The 22,896-nt window shown below is 40.6% G+C and overlaps 1 protein-coding gene across 2 annotated transcripts in view; it reads left to right on the top strand.

The window, feature by feature from the left end:
* The window catches only part of gabrb3 (gamma-aminobutyric acid type A receptor subunit beta3), a gene marked incomplete at both ends in the record, with an annotated part of 87,135 nt that overhangs the window by 49,831 nt on the left and 14,408 nt on the right, over nucleotides 1-22,896 (top strand). For both annotated transcript variants that reach the window (XM_080770915.1, XM_080770916.1), the window contains 3 exons: nucleotides 14,501-14,721; nucleotides 18,683-18,765; nucleotides 20,214-20,351. In XM_080770915.1, the coding sequence (XP_080627041.1) occupies nucleotides 14,501-14,721; nucleotides 18,683-18,765; nucleotides 20,214-20,351 (442 nt within the window). The remainder of the gene's footprint in view (nucleotides 1-14,500; nucleotides 14,722-18,682; nucleotides 18,766-20,213; nucleotides 20,352-22,896) is intronic.

The raw sequence follows: 22,896 nt of genomic DNA, 5'->3' as shown, positions 1-22,896 counted from the left end.
TTGATCTGACCTCATCAAACCCTGTACACTCAAGACACGCTCCATATATGACCAGTACAGAATTCATTCCATGTTGATCTGACCCCCCATGCAAAAGCGCCAGCGCTCGCCAAGCAGTACCTTGCGTTGTCCCGCAGGGTGGGCGGGGCGGGGCACCCCCTCCCCCCTCCCCCAGAAAAAGGAGGGGAAAAAAAATCCTGTACCTGGTCTCCTGTCTTTACTCCTCCCGCTGAAATCATCAGCTTGTTCTGTTGTTCATCAATGTGTTGCTTATGAAAGGGGACGTTTAGCCAGATGGGTATGTCATGTCAGTTGTCACGTTCCATGTATGTGTATACATTTTGTACTGTTCATTCAATTTGTTACGACTCACGCAGGAGAGGGACCATCACACCTCTCTCTCTTTCTCTCTCTCTCTCTCTCTCTCTCTCTCTCTCTCTCTCTCTCTCTCTCTCTCTCTCTCTCTCTCTCTCTCCCTCCCTCTGTCAGTCCAGTGTCCTTTCACAATTTTCACACAAACTTTCTGACTGACAGCCACTTCTAGGCAATCAAGCAAACGCGATTATGCCATACTTAATATTAATAACAATAAAGAAAGCAACTGCTTTTCAATTTTACTTTGATAACCAGTAATTTGGGGTGCAGGGCAGACTGGTTGGGTAATTCCCTAGTGTTTAAAATTAGATATTCCTCTAAATCTGGGTAGAAATGTAAAATTAAAATAAAGGTGCCTTTTCAAATTCCAGCCCCTGCCCTTCAAATTCCCTCTGCACGTCCCTGCCCCCTCCCTCTCTCTCTCTCGAAAGCAAGTAAATGGACTGGACTTGTTGGGTGTTGAAAAGCCGGTCGTCAGGCTACTTTTTATTTTTGCTGGCGGTTGGGTGTTGAAAAGCTGGTCGTCAGGCTACTTTTTATTTTTGCTGGCCGCGGGGTGGGCGGGTCGTTGATTAATATATTTTGTTGCGGGTTGGTGCGGGCTGGCTCTTGTGGCGGGACGGGACTAATGTGCATACAGATAGAGAAAGTATGTGGAAGCAGATGTATACGATGCTTCATTTGATGAATTGAGTACATGAGGACCCAAATGGATTCATCCTTTTAGCAGACCTTATTGTACTGTACTCCCCTGTGCTTGTCCATTCAAACTGTTAAAAAGTAAAAGTAATGTATTAAATAAATCAAAACCTGCAGATAAGGTGCAGGAAATGTACTGGTCGAAACAAATAAAAAAACTAGCCCATTCCAGTCAGTGGCCATTGACCCCATGTGTGTGCATGACTTGACAAACTGAAACTTGACACTTGCAAATGATTAGCCAATGAAGTGATTCATTCATAAAACCCAAACAGCCCAACTAAACTATTACTCTAAAAATGAGTTGGGCAATTTTACTTTATCATTTTGTTTCTTACTGTATGAATTTCTGCTCCACCCAGATTGAGTCAAAGTATAGATACTACTGCTTTTAAGTGCATGCTTTAAAAAACGTACATACCAATACATCACTGTATTTATATTTTGACATTTTCCGACATTTTCAACAAATCTGCTATTTTCATTACATTTGAAATACAGCTTAACGCTGCTATAAGCAATAATATGTCAACATTATAATTACCTTTTTATTCTTCTTTTTTTGGTATTCAGACAGCCAGCAATGGGCGGAATGCTCGCAAAAAACATTTAGTCTCTGTGACACGTCTAGGGGCCACAATCTGCATTCAAATATGTTCCTAGAAGCTTTGTCATTGGTCGATTTGCCTGTCTACTTCCTAATTGGTTAGTCATTGACCCAGGTTTTTTTTTCGACCAATGACAAAGCTTCTAGGAACATCTTTGAATGCAGATTGCGGCACCTAGATGTATCACAGAGACCAAACCTTTTTAGGAGCGGTCTAACCATTGCTGGCTGTCTGAATACCAAAAAAGAAAACACAAACAAAAGCTCATTAAAATGTTCACATATTATTGCTTATAGCGGTCACACCTTCAGTGGTTTCAGGCGATAAACGCAGGTTGTGCGCAACCGCCTGCTTCGTGGCAGCAACAGTCTTGAGCTGCTTAAAATAGACTTATTTTTCTACTTGGGGCAACCTGGCGCATATAGAGCACATAAACATGGTGTGCGCAAGACGTGGAAAGCTGCGCAATACCAACAAACGCTCCATTCCCATTGAAAACCATTGTAAAAATTGGCTACATAGACAGCCACAAAGTTAGTGATTCATTCATAATTACCCTTTCCCTTTCTAGTAATGTAGTGGAATCAAAATAACAATATTTGTCTTAGAAATGTAGTGGAGTGAAAGTCATATGCATCCAAAGATATTGATACAATTGAGTAAAGTACAGACATAAAAAATGGACTTACAGTAAGTACAGTACTCAAGTAAATGTAGGTTACTGTCCCTGAATATTAAATGAGGTTTCTTTGATTAGATGGAATGGCTGTATGCCTGGGTGGTCATAGTGCTGTAGCTTTCTTGGCGTTCTTGCTCAGCTCAAAAAATGGTTCACATTCCATGGTTCATATGGAAATATAATGCCACTAATATGAACACTGTTCACTGATCAGGTTGCATGAACTATGCAACCTGAACTATGCAATCAGTTTATGCCAGCGGAAGTGTGTGCCCTTGAACCAGATCAAGTACACACTGTAAGCTATCCATGGTCCTGAAATTACAGTACACTCTTCCTTCTTCAGTCAGAGGAGCAAAGCAAAGTTACCATTTAGGCCCCATTTTAAAAATAGTGAAACTATAGCTGATCTACAAGCTTGACAACGCGTCACGAACGATGTGTCACATTGTGAGCTTGTAGAACTGATATTTTCACTATTAATAAAAAAATAGTGGTGCTGGGTTGAAAGCAGTTAATGAATCAATGTATGGTTGCGTTGCAGACAAGAAAACGTGTCATATGTAGATGGACAGGCGTGCAATCTAAAAATCTAAAATCAGATCAGAAATCCGAAATTAGTCGGAGAAAGTATGCAACCGAACTTGAGGTAATTGATATCTCCTGGGACCCTAAATGATACCCCTGTTTTCAGTTCAGATACAATTCATACCATGATACCTGTATCGCTTTAGCACAGTTGAATGAGATCGGAGCTGACAAGTGAAAGTTGTGAAAAAAGTATACCCATTTGTTGTTTCTGTCATGGTCAGGGCATGGAAAACTCCAAATGTCTCTATCCTGCACAATGAGAACCGCTGGGCAGATAGACAGTGCAGCAATGGTACAACATGCAAACAGAATGACATAAAGGCACACGAACCATGGCGAAATCCTAACAAGCCTGTGGACTGGGTCCAACATGTTTTGTAGAGTTCGAAGATATCAAGGTTTTGGGGGAATTGTGTGATTTTCTTTCTACTTACCAAGACAGACAAACTCATGGAAACCTTTTTTTGTCTGATTGCTGTTTGAAGGTATGTTGAGTTTAGCTCATTTCACTCATGTTTATGGGATCAATTAGCAGCTTCTCAAATAGGGAATAAGTTCTCCAATGCTGTGGGTTTAATGCTTTCTATAATCCTAACAATTACATTATAGCCGCTCCAAAATTTACATAAAAAATATATATTCTTTACATTTGACTACTGTTCTTGTTGTAAAACAAAAATGAGTCCAGCTGTTGAGAGCAGATGTTTTAATGTTTCATAATAATAAAAATAATTACTGTGATGAATTTATCTATAATCAAAAGTTTAAGGTACTGTGATATTATTATAAAAAAAATTTTTTAAGGTAAAGCTCGTGTTAAATAATTATATATTCACATAGTAACCATTGCTATGGAGTAGGTGTTTGTTCAGTAGCTGTTCTCCGGGTCTCTCCAGCTCTTTTAATAAACAGAAGATATATATTTAATATATTTTCATTTCAGGATCCCAATTTCATCCAATCAGTCAAGAGAACTGGAAGTGATGAAACAAAAAGACAAAATTGGAACTGGAACACAATATGCGCGCGTGCGTGCGTGCGCGCGTCTAATACGGTAACAGGCTTTAGTTATGACATACTATTAGACGGACAACCTAGTTTCAAGGATGTTTAATAAATCCAGGCAAAGGTACAAGGGGAAAAGGCAAAAGTCGTAGTCAAAAGCAAAGTTAGATTCACCAAGAAACACAGACAAAAGCTATAAACGGACGGGACCATGTGGAGTGGCTAGTGTCTTGTGCAGGCAAACAATACTGACTGAAGTGGAGTGGCAGAGGGGGTGATTATATAGGTGTGGACTAATGAGGAGCTGGTGTGTAGAGTTAGTAGGTTGGAGATGATGATCTCTGGAATGAGTGCGTGAGCGTGGTCCTGACACGTCCATTTGTTAGCGTGATCTTTATCAGTGTTTTTCTCAGATTGAGGTGATTGAACGGAACGGCGATGTTAGGAGCTCAATAAAAATCTGCGCTACCTCGGGTTACAACAATCCGCAGCATAGTTATGGCAGATGTTTACTTCCGGGTTCTTCCTTTGTGAATTTTAGGGTTTAAAAGACACCTATTCTATGGACGGAGAGTATCGTATCGTATTGCATCGTATCGTAATATAATAATAATATAACTCATGGTTTTAAGAGGTTCAAATGGGACTGTCTGTGTGTGTCTCTCTCTCTCTCCCCCCCTCCCTCTGGTTCTCTCTTTGTCTCTCGATCACTTGCTCTTCAAGTATAGTGAAAAGGCATAATAATTATGTGTTGGCTGCAATCTTTGAAACAGCTGGAGTCACACAAGGTATCGGCCCATACCCTGTGTGGGTGAGCTGCAGAGGGCCCGTTGTCAAGGAGATGAGATTATTAATATATTTCTTCTTTTCCTTGCGTAGGTCTTTTAAAAAAATACGATGGCTCCCTCCCGGTAAAATCCAATTTGTTGATATTAAACAATATACTTATACTACTTGTATACAGGCCTATACTTATAAACAGCCTATGTTTCAGCCTAAAACAGCCTAAGTGCACTCCAAAAATAGGCTAAATGCACAGTAAAATCCAGAGTGTTAATTTACTGTAACACTGAATTAGCTACTGTCACACATAGTGGTTGCAGGCTGATGGTGGCCGCCTGTTTTGTGCAGCCAGTGCACCCTAAAAAAAGTAGGCTGTAGTTTGCAGGACCTTCTGTCTTGATGTTTCCAGGCTGGTCCGTCTTCAACTCATCCGATTGGACAAAGGAGGAAAAGCAGCAATGGCCTCGAGCAATTATCTGCTTCAAATACACTTTTTATCTATTGAATATATATATATATATATATATATATATATATATATATATATATATATATATATATATATATACATACATACATACATACATACATATATATATATATATATATATATATATATATATATATATATATATATATATATATATATATATATATACATACATACATACATACATACATACATAGAGTGTATAGTGCACATAAACACACCTATTGAAAACTATTGCAAAAAGATGGCCAAATAGGGGCGCCCACTGGCCAAGTGGTCCAGGTGAATGCCACATATAGGCTTTGGCCTGACAGCGTGTTGCGTGTTCGAGTTCCGTTCATGAGAACCTTTGCTGCATGTGTCTCCCCTTCTCTCTCTCTCCCTCTTTCCTGTCTATCTTCACTTGATACTATCAATAAAGGCAGAAAAGCCTAAACCAAATCGTAAAAAAAAGATGGCCACATAGGCAGAATCACAGTTAGGTGTGACCATACCCTTAATCACTTTAATTGTGAAAATAGCAACACAAAAATATTAATTAATCTCTTTTTACCTTTGAGATTTAAATACACTGGTGTGTTTTTTTGTTGTTGTTTTTTCCTAATAACTATATACGTAGTCCCAATGTTCGATAGTAGCTGTGTTGTTATACTGTGCTCTGTCAGTAGCTATGAGTCAGAGAGAAGAAAACCCTTTCATTTTACTATCTACCTCTGTGTCTGGAGGAAGTGTTGCTGTTAAGAGGCTCAGGGCCCCATTTGAACCAAATTATATGACATATAATAAACAGAATAAAAACAGAATTTAAGAGGTGGAGGCGTGGCAAATGTCATTTTACAATTATGCGCTTTATTGCGCTCTCCGACACCCGTGGAGTGCGCAAAACGGCCTTGAATGTTGGTGTGTTTAGGCCTTGAGTTGTCACCTCCTGCAACCCAACCAGCGTGGCAGGTGCCATTCCCTTTAATAATCAGTTGGTACGATAATATCGTCAAAAGAGTTAACTATTGAGAGTGTAAAGGGTCTATTTGGTTTTATTTAATGCTCTGAAGAGTAAAATTATTGTTACACATCTGCATTACTTAATTTACAAGAAGTCTACACAATTAGTGAATGTAGAAGAATTGTTATTTTGATCAAGGTTTGCCTGTTATCTCTCCTAATGGTACCAACATCAATACAGCATGGAATTGCGGATGGAACTTTTCTACACAGTTAAATCCTGTTAATTTAGCTCTGAGAGTGTAAAAACAGCTGTTGCGTGAGTGAGGTTTTTCCTTCTGTAGATGTGTAGCAGAGTAATGTTGCCGTCAGCGTGATACAGTAGCGTGATATTACACCAGATAAGGTAATTGCACTCTTGACTCTTGAGAGTTTCAGAGGAAAAGAGGCGAAGAACCATTGATTTAACTGTTCTTTGGAAGGCAGCAGCCATTGTTTTCCATAAGTTGAGGCATTGAGGTTGGGAAAATGCAAAAATGCCTTATAGTCTTACTGTATAAGCTGAAGTTATTTATTTTGCAGGGCTGCATTTGAATATTTAGCAGGTATTAAAAGCAGAATCCTGGTGATTTGGACATATGAGTCTATGGTCATGTAGGCCATGGCTTGTTTAATATGAAACTCATCTTTTGTTTTATTTTATTGATATGTTTTATAGCTGCTATTTTGTACTGATACTTGTTGTAGGCTTCAGGTGTGTCTCAAAATGAAGCATAAAGATTCCTAACCTGCTATGCAAGTATGCTAAAGAAAGAGTGTGGGTGTACTTACGGTTTATGGTGATTAGAAAGGTTTGGAGGTTTGCCATTGTTGTAACAACATTTGCTGTATAGTGGGGGATATTACTGAAACGATCGTTCACTTGATGGTACAAGCACCAAATTTGGTACACAAGTGCTTCACTTGTAGTTTGTCACTTGTAGTTTGAAATAATATGCAAGCTTCTTTATGTTCATGCCTTTGAGCATATAACTACGGTATATGCCATCGGACAATCTGACCACATGATTTGACATTATCCTACCTGTAAGTTCAAATGGTTTTCATTCGATTGCACCTTTACAATGTGTCATAAAGCCCCAAAGTGGAAAAAGCGTACTCCAAAATAAAAGATTTATGACTGGTTCAGATGCATTTTTATTGAGAAAGCTTACGCATTTGGCAATCAGCCTTCCTCTTTTTAATCTACTCTGAGGAAGGCTGATTGCCGAAACGCATAAACATTCTCAATGAAATGAGAAATTCTATCTGAGCCAGTCTTGCTCTTGCATCTTTTATTTTGGAGTGCCGCTTTTTCCACTTTGGTGGTATTTGATTTAAATTGTATTTATAGCTGAGCACCCACTGCCTCAAAACCAAGGGCAGCATCCAGAGGAAGCGCATCTGTTTTTCTTTCTTTACTTTACAATGTGTGTTACATGCATACATTAAAGAAGCTCCTCTGTATTTGTATTGTGTCATCAACATTTCTATATATTTGATCTTCATCAGGACATTATGTCTTTTTGCTTGTGTTGCACCTGGGCCACGGATGCGCAGTACTATCTCCTTCATACATTCACACACCAGCCATGACCAACCTGCTCATCTGGAGCAGATAACGGTTCAGTCTTGCTCAAGGACACTTCGCCATGAGCACCGAAACCATAAACTGATCCTCGGTTCATTCCATCTGCAACCCTGTTCTGGCTGCATCTTGAATTTCACCATAAAAATAGGTCCTACCTAGATCCCCACCGCCCACAATATCCGTTCCTTTTTCACGAGAATACTCCGTAAACATCACATCGGTTTCAAGTAGCACCTTTTGTTTCCAAGCCTAGCAGAGGATCATGGCTGTCAAGAATGCAAGAATCAGTGAATGTGATACAACACGTATTGGGAGCACTTAAAGTAGGAGCCTTAAATAGTGTTGGCAAGCCCCCCCGACTGCTCACATGGAGAAAAGAGTCTTTGACTGCTATTCCTGTACTCCCAGCAGACTCGCTGGTGTTACTGTTAAGTTGACATAAACGATGTTTGACTGGCACACAGTAAGCATGTCTACGTGTGAGAGCATGAGCTGAAGACGGCACAACTGGGACTCATTTAGTCACCAGTGCTGGAAACTTGCTGTCTACATATCTGAGGAAAAAACACTTTTCCCACATTCGGTTCTTGCAAAAAGTGGAAGAAAATGTCACATGCACTAAAAAGCAGCATCACCTAAATTGATGATGGTATCTATGCTGAAACGTCTATGATTGGACCAGTGGTTGATTGTGACTACGAGTGGTGGACAGTAACAAGTATTTTGGGTACTTCCACTATGTTTCAAAGACAAATATTATACTTTTGATGCCACTTCATTTCTAGGAAGGGAAAAGGTATATTATGATTATGACTGAGTTGTAACTACTCACCGAGTCCAACACAGATCCCTAGCAGACGCACAGGCCTACGGCCGTAACATGAGTATACTCTAGTACTGATGTTGAGTACTTTATCCCACCAATGCTGACTAACACCGGTTATCACATTGCCATCTGGATGTTCTTTGAATGCATTGGTGTTTTCAGACATGATCTACGAGGGTAATGTGATGTCCATATGCCAGGGATTGCCACAAATTACACATTTGTTTATGCCAGTGAGTGGCGGGTCGTGTTATGCCTAAACTTGTCACAATTCTACACTTTTCTTGTCATTTCTCAGTGAACATCCTTCCTTTGAGAAGAGAACAGGGTTTCAGGCTTGTATAAGTATGCAACTATGCATTTCAGCATTCTGCACCCAGGGTCAAGTTCATTGTAGGTTCTGTTGCTTTTCTTTAAAAAGAAAAAAGATTATCAGCTGTACTGCCTCCATGTGAGGTTCAGTTTGAATAAAACGGCATACAGAGATTCAGTATCAACTTAGTTTGAATGTCTGATTTTGCATTTCAGCATTCTGCGCCCAAGGTCAAGCTCACTTTTATTCTCACAGAAGTCAAACCAAAACGAAGTACATATTTCAGTAACACGTGCTGATACTTGTGTCAACCAAATGAAAGGCAATTAAATGCTAGATGGGTGTCATTTCCAATGTGATTTTGCCATAATGGTTCAGTGCAAGTCTGTTTAATTAATCCGATTTCCCGAACTTCCGTTTTCGCTGGATACCGTTTCATAGAGAGGCAGTACACTCGCAATCTATATACCAAATGAAAGACCGAAGTTTACAGATTACACAGCACTTTGGATTTTAAAAAATGAGCTGTGAGTAAATGAAATGACGTGTGTTTTTGGTGCATTTATGTGCGGTGGAGAGAGAAAAAAGGGGGGAGGGGGAGCAGCACAACTTGGCTTTGTTGGTTGCGGAGTGGATGGCAGATAGTCAAATACTGGACACACAAAACAACACTCTGTAGCTAATATATACATGTATTCTAAGGCAGCACGCATTGCTCTTCCATATGGAAAGATCCAGGGCATAATGGATTGTGGATAACAGATCTCTTAACACAATCAGTCCCCGGGATTCCTTCAAAATAGGAGCTCTGGGGTGCCGGGAAAACATGGTGTCTACTAGTGTTGCGCGGGTCAGGGTTTTTCATGCATGTGATAATAATGTGATAATAATCTGACTCTGCCCAGCCCGCCCCACAGCACCACATCAATTTTCACAACTCGACCTGGCCTGCAACCCGCCATCATTAAATGCACGTCAAATATGTCTTTGAACGTGGCTTTTATTTGTCAAAAATGGTGCTTATAATCTGTCTTAAAGGCTAATAATATCACTGGCAAGCATGCATAGTTCTGGGTGTTCCGACCAGCGCATTGCATCGCATCGATGCTATTCATTTGTCACACACGTGTGCGACATGGCAGATTGAGAGGAGACAGAGAGGTTGAAGGGAGAGAAGAAAGACTCACCCGTGCGTCGCAGACATAGCCTACAGTATAACAACAGGACTGTCACTGCACAGACGCTGAAAGAAAACGGCACTAAAGACCTGAGAAAAACTATTTGAAAACGTTAGTGTTGTCTAACTTGTCCTCCTTGCACTTATACACTCCAGTCCACACACGTGCGCACAAACACACACACACACACACACACACATACACAGTCACACACACATGCGCGCACGCACACACACACACACACACACGTACGCGCGCGCGCTGAAGGAAAGGACTGCGCAACACTAGTGTCTACTAACATATCCCACATTGGTTTATATTCAACTATCCTAGGGGAATTTTTGACAGCTGCTGAAAGTTGGGGTACCATCAACAACCATTATAAGGCAAAATGTTCTACATTTCATTATGCTTTAAGTAGCATGCGATGTGTCAAACTAGGGTGATTCTGAATCCATTCCAAGCATTAGTTTTGTACACTCCTTGGGCTAAAAATGGCCATAGCTGTCATCACAAATGTGATGAGGTCAGCACATTTGAGCACATTAGGGCACATTTGGGCAAGTGTATGGCCACATTTAGCCCAAGGAGTATTCTTCGTGCAAAACGAATGCTTGGAATGGGTTCAGAATCATGAAGACCCCCTAGTTTGACCCCTAGTTTGGTCATAGACCCCCTAGTTTGGCCATAGCCACTTGTGCCCAAATGTGCTGACCTCAACACATTTGTAATGACGGCTATGTCCATTTTTAGCCCAAGGAGTGTTTTTCGTGCAAAACTAATGCTTGGAATGGATTCAGAATCATGAAAACACCCTAGTTTGACACGTCACGCGCTACTTAAAGCATAATGAAATGTAGAACATTTTGCCTTATAATGGTTGTTGATGGTACCCCAACTTTCAGCAGCTGTCAAAGATTCCCCTAGGGTTGTTGAATAGAAACCAATGTGGGATATGTTAGTAGACACCTTTACAAACACATTGGTGAAGAAAAATATTGGTAAAGTTATTCCCAGATTTATTATACTGATAATATTCCCTGACTACTGGCACACTGATTGGTTTAAGTTGCGTAACACCCAAACCTATGCATAATGTAATGGGTAGTGGAGGTGTTTTAAGGATTTAGGTGGTGGCACAAGACAGCATTTTATACGGGGGAACGCCTCTTACACTCCCCAAATTAAGGAAAAAGGGCCCCTGCCGCAAGATGGAGCCCCATGGAGTTTTGTGCCAGAGAGAAAGTGAAAAAGAATGATGGCAAAACTTGTCACAGAGCCAGAGCCTTTCACCAGACACATCTCTTCTCATTATCTGATGCTCAGCCTCGAATCCCTGCAGAACCAACTTTCACCTTGCTTCACAACGTTTTCTTAGAATTATTTTTTGAATTTCAGTCAGCTCTAAAGACTTTGATCTGTTAGGAAACTGGACATAATACAGGTGCTTTCTTATCTAGCAAAGGGTCAGTATTGTCACACGTCCCTATCATTGTCGTATAACCAAAGGATATTCACTTACAGTTCACAAGCTCTGACATGTCCATTGTTGTGCTATAATAGGGCAGCGGTCTCGAGTGGGTTCCAGCCAAGGGGTCCATAGCTAAATTATTTAACGTAATAAAGCAGCAGTTTAACCACTTTAAGGAAAGTCTAGATCTGTCACCTCCTGCTTGTACAATGACTGATCATTGTGGGATATCCGTCCCGCTACTACTTTCTTTTTTCTTCAATTTACTGAAAATTACTGATTTACAAGATCATAATGCGATGTGATTTGTTGTGAGCTTGTAGATAAATAAAATAAAAAATATATTTTCAGATTGTGGTTCGCGGTCGAATACACATTCTTTACCCATTCCTAAATACTGTACTTAAGTGCAATGAGCAGCCATAGTGCATATCCAGGGGCCAACTCCAGTACGCATGCTCCACCTAGCATGCATGTCTTTTGGTATGGAAGGAAATGGAAGTACCCAGAGTAGAGGAAACCCGTGCAAATACAGGGAGAACATGCAAACTCCACAAAGAAAGACCCCTTAATTGGGCCTCATTTCATATGCACTCTGGACCAAAACATACATGAAATGGGTGCACTGGCCTGGAAATGCAGTGTGCTTTGTCATTCTGGCACACCTTGCTTATAATAATCCAATTGCATTATGTGCCGCTCCCCTTTATGTATAATGCATCTAAGGTAAGATTACACAAGTAATGGAAGGATATATGCATTTAAGTGAATATTGCACAAATAATGGGAGTGCATATGCATATGGGAGGATCACAAATAATGGGAGGAGTTCTAGGCCTAACCCATAGAACTATATAGACCTATATATAGATTGTATAGTATCTACGAGTAAGGAGTAATAACGCAATTCAAATCAGAGATTACATTGAAACCTCCCTGGCGCAACACCAGCAATAGTCAAACTCCTTGCAACTCAAGCCTACACTACATGTCATCTGAGTTATTTTGATTTTGTTATCAGCACTGCAGTTGGAATGTCACATTGCTTGTTTTGACAATCAATGCTCAGCACAGTTTCTTTTTTTCCCCACTTACAGAAACAGAAAACGCAATGTTCATCTGAAATGTTCATTTGTTCATCTGTTCAGGAGCTCATTTTATGACTCCTAATTAATAATAATACTCCCAATAGTCACCCAAATTCTATTTTTGTCAGTTGCAATGCGCCCCGCACAATGTTTCTGTAATTAATCAATGACTTAATCAGTATTGAATGTAGCTTTTTACTTTGATTAACCCATTAAAACTGAGAACGCATCTGTGTTATTTTAGATTTCTTTGGCTTTTCAAAAATAAAATTGTATCTGAAACCGCTGTTTCAGATACAATAGTTTAAGGAGGCGGTCCCATTCACAGATTGCTTAATTAGCTGCTACCCTAGTAAATCAGACGTTCAGTTGATGCTGATAACCAGCACAATTTGCCCTGAACCTTAGATCTATATAAATCTAGTCGTCAATGATTGAGTAGAGGTAGAGGCTATGAGATTCTCTGAGGCAATAAGTGTTGTTTGACTTTGACCAGTCAAATCAGCCTGCCCTACAGCCAACTTGCTGTCCCCATGCATGACGCATTGGCCCCTCTGACAAAACAAACTTCTGTATGTGATTTAATGAGGGCTCAAAATTAACACCTGCCAACTGCAGGTCAAAATGCACTGGTGGGTAACACTGTCAAGTTACTAGCTAACTTGGCACGTGAACGTGATGACTCAACTTCCAAACAAGCTAGATGGATGGAGTCATAATTCTCCTTGACAAACTATGACCGCCATAATGGTTCTCTCGCACAAACACATTGAGGATGGTGTAATACAGTAGGCTTGCTTTTGACCAATGGTCTCTACACATTGTACGATGGTGTCATGACTCATGAGGTAAAAATCTATAAGCCAGTCAGTGTGTCACAATGCAACACGTTTTGAGCTTATAGATCTGCAATTTAGCCTATTTATGAAAACGAAAAGGGGTACCAAGTTGAAAGTAGTTAAAGCAGTGTTGAGAGGACATTCAAAGGAAAAGTGAGGTACTTTAACACTTGTCATGAGTGTGCTACTGTGCCCGTGGATTCAAATGCAGGCATTCTCAGTATTGCCAACTTTGTGTTTATTTCCTGAGTCCTCCTTATTTATTTAAGAGAGCATTAGTCAGCAGAACAAAGCCAAGTGGGCTAGTAAAGAGCTCCATTAAAGCCGCAGGAGAAAGCTTTTCTGTTTGATGGCTACACCTGTGGAAGCGGTTGGAAATCAAAAGAATGTCCTCTGAATTATTGACAGGCTTATTTCACAACATGCATGGTGATGTGTGTACTACTCAGGGTTCATGTTGTTAAATATTTAGATTGGGTATTATGGTATTATTATTGTCATGCCACTCATGCTCCAGTTTTGGGTTGTTGTTGGGTTAATCAGCCTTCAGAGCTGAGCCATGGTATCAATGCTGTGGCTGCAGAAATGGAAATCTATAATCTGAGGGCTAGTGCCACAATTCTGAGCAGAAGGGCTGAGGAGGGTTTCTTCTCTAGACAGCTCTTGAAAAATGGCCGCCCGGGGCCGGTTGTTGAGAATCAGAGTTGTTTGACAATTCTATAAATATCACCTTGACTACAGAAAATCCATCCTGAGCTTCGGGGCTGCAGACACGTAGCTATGACCTATGTGGTAGCCTTAACTCACTGTGAGTAAGTGACCCCTGAACCCTTACAGTTATGACGGCACTAGTACATTACATTACCCCAGAGAGAGTCCCACAGATCTGGGAAACAATACTGCATTTTTTATACTGTATCTGCCATGTAATAGCATCAATATGACAGGTCTAAATGACCCATATGTTCTCCTTTGGTCCATAGGATTACACGCTGACTATGTACTTCCAGCAGTACTGGAGAGATAAGAGGTTGTCCTATACTGGGATCCCTCTCAACCTGACGCTAGACAACAGGGTGGCAGACCAGCTCTGGGTCCCTGACACCTACTTCCTCAATGACAAGAAGTCCTTTGTGCATGGCGTTACAGTTAAGAACCGCATGATCCGACTCCACCCGGACGGTACCGTTCTCTACGGACTACGGTGAGTACAACTGCTGCAGCTAGACTCCCACTGATGCTCTTCCTGTTGAAACCACTATATATTTGGATTGTTGTGATTTTCTCTCTGGGAAATGTCCCTTGTATGGCTATGAGTAGGCACGTTCCGGGGATCCCCCGGGGACCCCCACACTCACTTCACATGGGTGTGATTTTTATTACAAAACATAGCCTCCATTAACCATAGCCCTTTATATATTCCGGCCATTTGAAAATAGTCGGTCGCGACACATTGTGAACTTGTAGATCTGCTATTTTCAAAAGATTTGTATACATTTAATATACATTTGAAAACTTGTGAAATGGGACCTTCAACACAATGAGCACTTTCTACTTTTGGTACCAATACTTTTGTATTTTTACTCAAGTCAATTCTGGACTTTTACTTTACTTTACTACAGAGCATTTCTACATACTTTTACTTCCCTGGTCTAGGGTTGAGTGTTTGCCTCCCCAATGTGTTCTTACAGTCACTTTTACTATTGTCTGCATTAAAACTAAAACACGATAGCAGTGGAGCCAGCGCCCATGCTCCTTTCAAAATGATAGTCATGGGATCAGAAACCAGAAGCCTTATCCTGCAGGAATGATATTTCTGCTGCCGCAGTACCTCTGAGCAACATCTTGTATCAAATTATTCTGTGTGTATATCATATTAACCACAAGAACCGCAGTGCAATAACGTATATAGAAGGAATGACAGAGCTATCGATTGCAAAAAGTCAGTGTTTTATTTGCCCCTCTTCTAGAAGCATTAAGGACATAATTCTCATGATTTTATGGTAATGTACTGCGGCTCAGCCATGTGTGTGCAGAAACTACCGCTTGGCTTCTGAGTACAATAAGAACTCAAACCCAATTAAGTTTAATTTGCAGACTATCTGCTTTTCAATCTTCAATGCCACTGCATTGCCAAAATGTGCATTTAAAAGTACAATACATAGCAGAGAATTTTCCCATTTGAAGTAATTGTAATGTGTTAATGTTTGAATTTTCTTTATTTAGGAATACCCCATTGAGATACAGTATCTCGTTTTCGAGAGGGTCCTAACTACAATCTAAATAATAATTCTAACAATGTCTGTCTGTCTGAATATCTGAATGTCACTGACAGCGCGTTATCTCATCATTAACTGCACGAATCACTCCCACTTTTCACACAGGCATGGACCATAATTATATGGAGGTCTTAACGGAGCCCTTTTTCCCATTTGACACATTAATGATTAATAATCAATTTATTAGTGAATTAACCTCGCACCTCCGTCCCTTAGCGACACCTGCATCACAGGCCACCGTTATCACCGTTACCCCACTGCCATGCTTCCTCTAGCTACCGCTGCAACACAACAAAATGTGCCCTATACAATTTGGCGCCGCGTGTGTGTGTGTGTGTGTCTCCTAATAGACAGCACAGCCGTTTACCCCCGTTTATCCGTCTGTCGTCTATCTCCGACCGAGCCACACTATTAGCACACATCTCTCCATGGCAAAAAAAATCTGCACGCTCCCAGAATCCAGCTAGGCTACATTTTACCGATGTACTTCACTGTACAAATATTGTTTTTACATCACTCCAACCCCCTCAGGCCAGGAGGCGGTGTGTGTGTGTGTGTGTGTGTGTGTGTGTGTGTGTGTGTGTGTGTGTGTGTGTGTGTGTGTGTGTGTGTGTGTGTGTGTGTGTGTGTGTGTGTGTGTGTGTGTGTGTGTGTGTGTGTGTGTGTGTGTGTGTGTGTGTGTGTGTGTGTGCGCGCGCGCGGACGCTAAACACTCAGCAACACGTTAAATTTCTACTTCTACTAAAGAAAGAGCCATAAGTCCATATCCATACATTCGGGGACATAAATTGCGCAAAATACTTTTAAACATGACGCCAGAAGGCTGCTACATCATCCTAGCTGTTGTGTGCTAAGCTACATTAGCAACACAGCAATGACCAGGGTTGCCACATTGACTGAGAGGGAAACAAGCAACAAGCAGGTCTATGAAAATGTTAACAGGCCAGATAAAGTCACAAAATCCGAAAATACATCTAGAATAAGCAACAATATTGCTGACTGTCAAACATCAGAACGGGTAAGGACTAGTCAATACAAATAAATACACAAAAAAAGGAGAAAAACAAAACACAAAACAAACAAACAAACACAAAACACAAACCGGGTATTATAATATGCAAGCATAATAGCAAAGATATGAATCATTTGTTCTTAATGTTAATACAATTTTGTGCAATAATTTTGTAATTATGTTAGTTCACTATAACCTGTGGATGGCTGTGCTCTAAGTCTAAAATGATGATCATGCAGTCTTGAGAACTAGTAAGCTACAGACAGAATCACTTAAACTCTACTGTGCAGATAAGGAGGCTAGACATTGGGTCAGTAACACTTACATCTCCAATAACATTTCTCACAATAGTACTGTAAACCAAGAGTAAGCGTAGTTTATTTTTGAGTGGTGCAACCACTCCTACAACCAGCAATGTCCGTGTTCATCCGCCTATGTGTATCTGAGCACCAGTATGCACCTATGTGGCCATGGCCCATGAGCACGAGTATATGACTATTTAGTACCAGTAGGGACGCTGTTTGTGCTGCCTGTTGCCTGCTAATGAGAGAGAGAGAGGGAGAGGGGGGGGGGGGGGGAGAGAGAGAGAGAGGAGTTGCACCACTCAGTTCACACGGGTGTGATTTCTTATTATTTATTTGCTTTACTACAAAATACATTAACATAGAAACATTACAATGTGCTGGTATATAAAAACAAGGTTAGCTTTAATAATGCTAAGGACACTATTGCTGTGAGATAATTGTTTTACTAGGCTGTAGCCCTATCACAGTGACACCTAATCTAGGTATGCCAGAAGTGAAGGGGCAGGTGGAAGTGTTGAACATTCAATATATGTGGTGTTAGGGCTGGGCAATAAAAGGGTAGGTGAATTCAGTGATATATTTTGGTTCAAACTTCAAATAAAATATATTTTGTTAAAAGGTTAAAGCACTATATTATGATAGCAATCATTGCTATAGTTTGTTATTGTTAAGTAGCAGGGGTCTCTCTGTGTCTCTCCAGCAGAAAACACATTTCCAGGTAGGTGGCTAATTGTCAGCCAATCAAGAGAATTTTATATTGTTTAAGTTCCAATTCCCCTTGTTTATCCTTTGCCCTGTGTGAATTCTCCCTCCTGATTGGATCAAATTGGTATCCCGACCTGAAAATGTATTTTCTGTTTAAGAGCTGGAGGTACGGGTAGACCCCTGTTACAGAATATAAATAAATGTAGGGGCACGGTGGCGCCTCACAGCTAGAAGGTCCTCCTGGGTTCGATTCCCGCTGTGGGCGCTGGGGGGCGTGTTCTCTCCTCTGCGTCATAAAAACATGCAGTAATCCTGGTCTCTAAACTGCCTCCCCCTGGCCAGCTGGGGCGCCTGATGGAGGGGAAAGGAACTATTTGGAATAATGTGTTCCTTTCACGCACTACGTACAACTGAGGAAACTCCCCCCTGTCAGGTGTAAAGAAGCGGCTTGGACTCTTCATGCATAGAAGGAAGCATGAGGTCTGTTGCTCTCCGCAGGTTGGCAGAGGAAGTGTAGCGCCCAGGATTACATTAGATAATTGACACTGGGTGAAAAGATGGGTTGCAAAATCGTGGGAATAATAATAAATGTAATAATAATAATGGATTGCATTTTGATAGCGCTTTTCTATTTGTTTATTTAGGCGGGACAATGCATATTAATGGACATTACATAAAAGCAATGTAAATACACAGAATTTTGAAAAAATGAAAAATGTCATCCCTTACTCAAATCACTTATAATCCTTTTCATTTTACAAGGGGGTTTGTTCCCGCAGTGTGATGTAAATCAAATTGTAAAGCAATAATTTCCTCCAGATGATGCGACTTTCTCTCTTGGTCTCTTGTTTGTCTATAATTCAGAATCACAACCACAGCAGCCTGCATGATGGATCTTAGGAGATACCCACTGGATGAGCAGAACTGCACTTTGGAAATCGAGAGCTGTAAGTTAAAAGCCCAGTTTATGACTCAAAATCAAATTAAATAAATAAATAAAACGTATGATATACTTTGCCCTGTGTGAAGGGCGTGATAAAAGAGTTGGACATTGAGGCTGATTAATGTTATCAGCCCTTGGGGTGATATGGCAGTATACTGTAGTTGACCAGTCAGTGCCAGCCAAAGTGCCACCGTCTGCTGAACTGTCACCTTGAGTGACCTGACTGCAGAAGGAACTCAGCATGTCAAACATCGCTGCCACAGTTTACCGCATTTCTCAGATGCTATTTTCTCATTGTATCTGTGAGTGACTAAATAGGTAGGTGATGAACAGTACAGCTAGGGCCTCATAGCAATGACAAATGCCTAGGGCAATGACAAATCCTGGGTGATAATCTACAGTAGAATCTGTGGTTGTTTTATTCAGAGGACAATGCAGACATTACAGCTATTGTGCCAATGAAGAGTGATTTTAGCTAGACAGTAAGCACAACGCACAAGGACGGAGTCACTGGTCTTGGTTTTATGATTTTTAATATCTTCTTTGGCCATCCTTGTTCTCAACACACTTGCCCTCATAAAGCTGTCGTTGGTCATGGAATCCTCGAAAGTGGTGTTTGTCAGCTTGTGTGCCAGCGAGGACACAGCGACAACATTTTGACACTGTGTTCCAATAAATCCAATGAAGTTATTTAGTCACAAGCTCTTGTTAATACTTTTCATTGGTTAAATATTCTACTTTAACCACATTCAACTCTCACTTTTACAAAATGTTACAATTAAAAAATATATAAAAGCAAATAGCCAAGCAAAATAAATGCTCGGAACGTGTCACATCGTGACGTATTGTGGGCTTGTAGATCCGCTATTTCTGACACTGTCATAAAAAACATAAATAATGTGGAGATACAGGAGATACAAGGTTTTTAACCGACAGTGACGCTTGTACCTTTTAGCATTTGTGATTCATGAGACTTAATCACATTGATTGAAGTATTTTTTAACAGTTTGCAGAATTACAGTATATTTCAAGCACAACTCAATACAAAAACTGTTAACTGTGGACGACACCATAAAGCATTACACTTGTTTACAATAGGGTCCACCATTTTCAATTCATCAGAACATTTAGAACCATACAAATTTACACATCTATATAACCAAAAACAGGTAATCATAAAAGGAGGTAAACTGGGAATAAACATAAACAGTGAGGGGAAGAGGGGTGGGGGGGGATTCAGAAGGAGTCAAGGGATGTCTTAAGGACTGTTGGTAGGGCGTTCCACATTTTGGTGGCATAGGAGCGTGACATGAAATGTCACTCCAGCATTGGTGTGAATGACAACACATTTGTCCTGTTATCTTCTTGGTAACAAAATGACAGGACAGTGCTTATTACCCTATAAACATGAATCATGTCTTTGACTGGGATGTGTGTCACCCTCACCCACAGACGGCTACACTACGGATGACATTGAGTTCTACTGGAAAGGAGGGGACAACGCGGTGACGGGGGTGACCCGCATTGAGCTCCCACAGTTCTCCATAGTGGACTACAAGCTGGTCTCCAAGAACGTGGTCTTCTCAACTGGTATGTTGAAGGAAGAGAGACGATCATTTGCAGTATTGAATCAATTGTTTAAAGCTGAAATCCATCACTTTTTTTAGTGAATACAAATGTTATGGTAGTGTGTTAATAACAATAATAATAACACAAATGCAGAAGTTGTAGTTGGTCTACAACTCTACATGTTCTTATATTGACGCTTATAGATAGATAGATAGATAGATAGATAGAGGTTTGATTCCTGCTCGGGACGCTGTGGGTGCTGGCGGCGTGTTTCCTCATCCGCGTCATCAATGCCCATACCCGAGGCAGGGTTGGCGAAAGGGCCTTTCTGTGTGGAGTTTGCATGTTCTCCCCGTGTCCCCTAGGGTAGGTACCCTCACAAAAAACTTGCAGTAATCCTGGTCTCTAAACTGCCTTCCCCTGGCCAGCCGGGGCGCCTGATGGAGGGAAAGGAACTGGTTGGAATAACGTGTACCTTCCACGCGCTACGTCCAACTAGGGAAACTCCCCCCTGTCAGGTGTAAAGGAGCAACTTGGACACTCAGGCATGAAGGAAGCATGAGTTCAAGTCCGTTGCTCTCCCCATGTCACCCGTATATGGGGACTAGGTTGGCGGGTGTGCAGAGCCCAGGATCACATTAGATAATTGACACAGGGGTGAAAAATGGGTTACAAAATCGTGGGATAAAAAGTATAAAAAAAAAAAAGATAGACAGACAGACAGACAGACAGATAACCAACTCTGCTGTGGAACCTCCACACTCCCAACAGTTGCACGTGAGGGAGGTGCTCGAATGTAATGAATTTTGCCAAGGCCAAGATCATATAGCTGTGTGCTGCTTTGCCTGTTTCCCCATGAGGGCCTTCTTGTAATTTATTTCAAAAGGCTCATCTCATTACACAATTTGTGTCCTCCTCCAGGCTCTCACTGCAACACTAGAACTGGGAATATGAATGGAGAGGCAATTATCCGTCTGTTTATTCAAACTGTTGGGAAGAAAAGGAGGTAGTGGTAGCAGGGGGATTGGGTGTACTTGATAAAGGATTATATTCATATCAGAGAAGAGCCAAAGCATAAATGATTCCCTTTTGATGCTCGACTCAGAGGCATCACAGTGATGATTATTCCCAGTGCTAATGATGTATGTCAAATGGATTTTGGGCTTGAACGCGACGTTGTGTTCAAGTGACCTGAGAGGGCAGTATTGGAGTTTCAAAGGAGGAGACTTTCAAATGCCTTGACATTGTGTTTCTGAGGTGTCAAAAGACACAGAGGTGGGAGTGAGTACTCGGTCACATTATACTGTAGAATATGCTTCCCAGGATTGTACTTCAAAAGCCAAGACAAACTTTTTGTAAGTTTAATGAAAAGGGCATCCTTAATGTGTTTTCTTTTTTTTCTTTAAACAGGGGCTTTAAGATTTTGCTCTGTAAGAAAGTTGGGGCATTCAAATTAAGACATTTTGTAAAAATATACTTGAAACTAGAATGCACTTGCAAAGCTTAAAGGGATATTTCACCACTGGAAGAAACTTCAGTCACTCAATATTAATAGTATTTATAGTAGATAACAGCACAAGTTGAAATTTGCACCATATGGCCAGAAAAATAAGTCTCTGTGTTTGACAATAGGGTTTGACTGGATTGCTGAATTCCTACAATGCCCATAATGCTTTAGTGCACTCTGTGTGGAGGTGACTTTGTAGTCCAGGAAGGAAGTGAGACCACATTTTCATGACAGGTTTTTAGTCATGAACATAACAAAAATAGGCCTGTATTTAAAATAAACCCAAGGAAAGTGTTTCTTGTGTCTTAAATATCATTAAAATAAGCACTGTTTGTAAAATGGGTGAAGTGTCCCTTTAAGGACTACCGGTATATAATGTTTTAGCTAAGAATCTGACACCATTCATTTTTCTACTAGGGTACATTCAATTCTTTGCATTGAAAAAAAGTAGCTTTACGTTTAATTTTCAGCGTAAAAAACATGGTCTTTATCCCAGCAAGCCCTGGTGCAACATTTGTGTTTAAATTTCAGTCAACAACAACCCTTACTGTGCATATACAATAATACACTATTATATAGCACTGTTCCTAACAAGGTTACAAAGTGCTTCACAGAAGAAAATAAATGAACAGCACAAATAAAAGAAAACAGATGAAGAAAAGCACATAAAAATAAACAAATGAAAACCAACACAGGGAATAGAAGATTAAAATGAAACATTAAACAATAAAAGCTTGGGAATAGGAATAACTAGCTGCGCTGGTTAGCCGATCACAGTCAGTACTTTAAAGTGAGACCATTTAAAGCTTTAAAGGCGATCAGTATAATTTTAAAATCAATACGAAATAATACTGGCAGGCAGCCAGTATAAATTGGCTAAAGCAGGATTAATGTGTTTGTATTTCTTTGTGTCTGCTCAAATGTGGGCTGCAGCATTCTGCACTAGTTGGAGTTGGTGAAGGGAGCTCTGACTCTGCATTAAGTGCATTATAGTAGTCCAGGTGGGAAATGTCCTTTAGCTGAAAGCACAGGACAAAATTCACACGGGACAATATCAGC

The sequence above is a fragment of the Protomyctophum bolini genome, assembly GCF_963924005.1.
Source record: "Protomyctophum bolini genome assembly, chromosome: 8".
NCBI classification, from domain to species: Eukaryota; Metazoa; Chordata; class Actinopteri; order Myctophiformes; family Myctophidae; genus Protomyctophum; species Protomyctophum bolini.
Note: the sequence above shows the minus strand (reverse complement) of the source record. Positions and strands in the feature narration are given on the sequence as shown.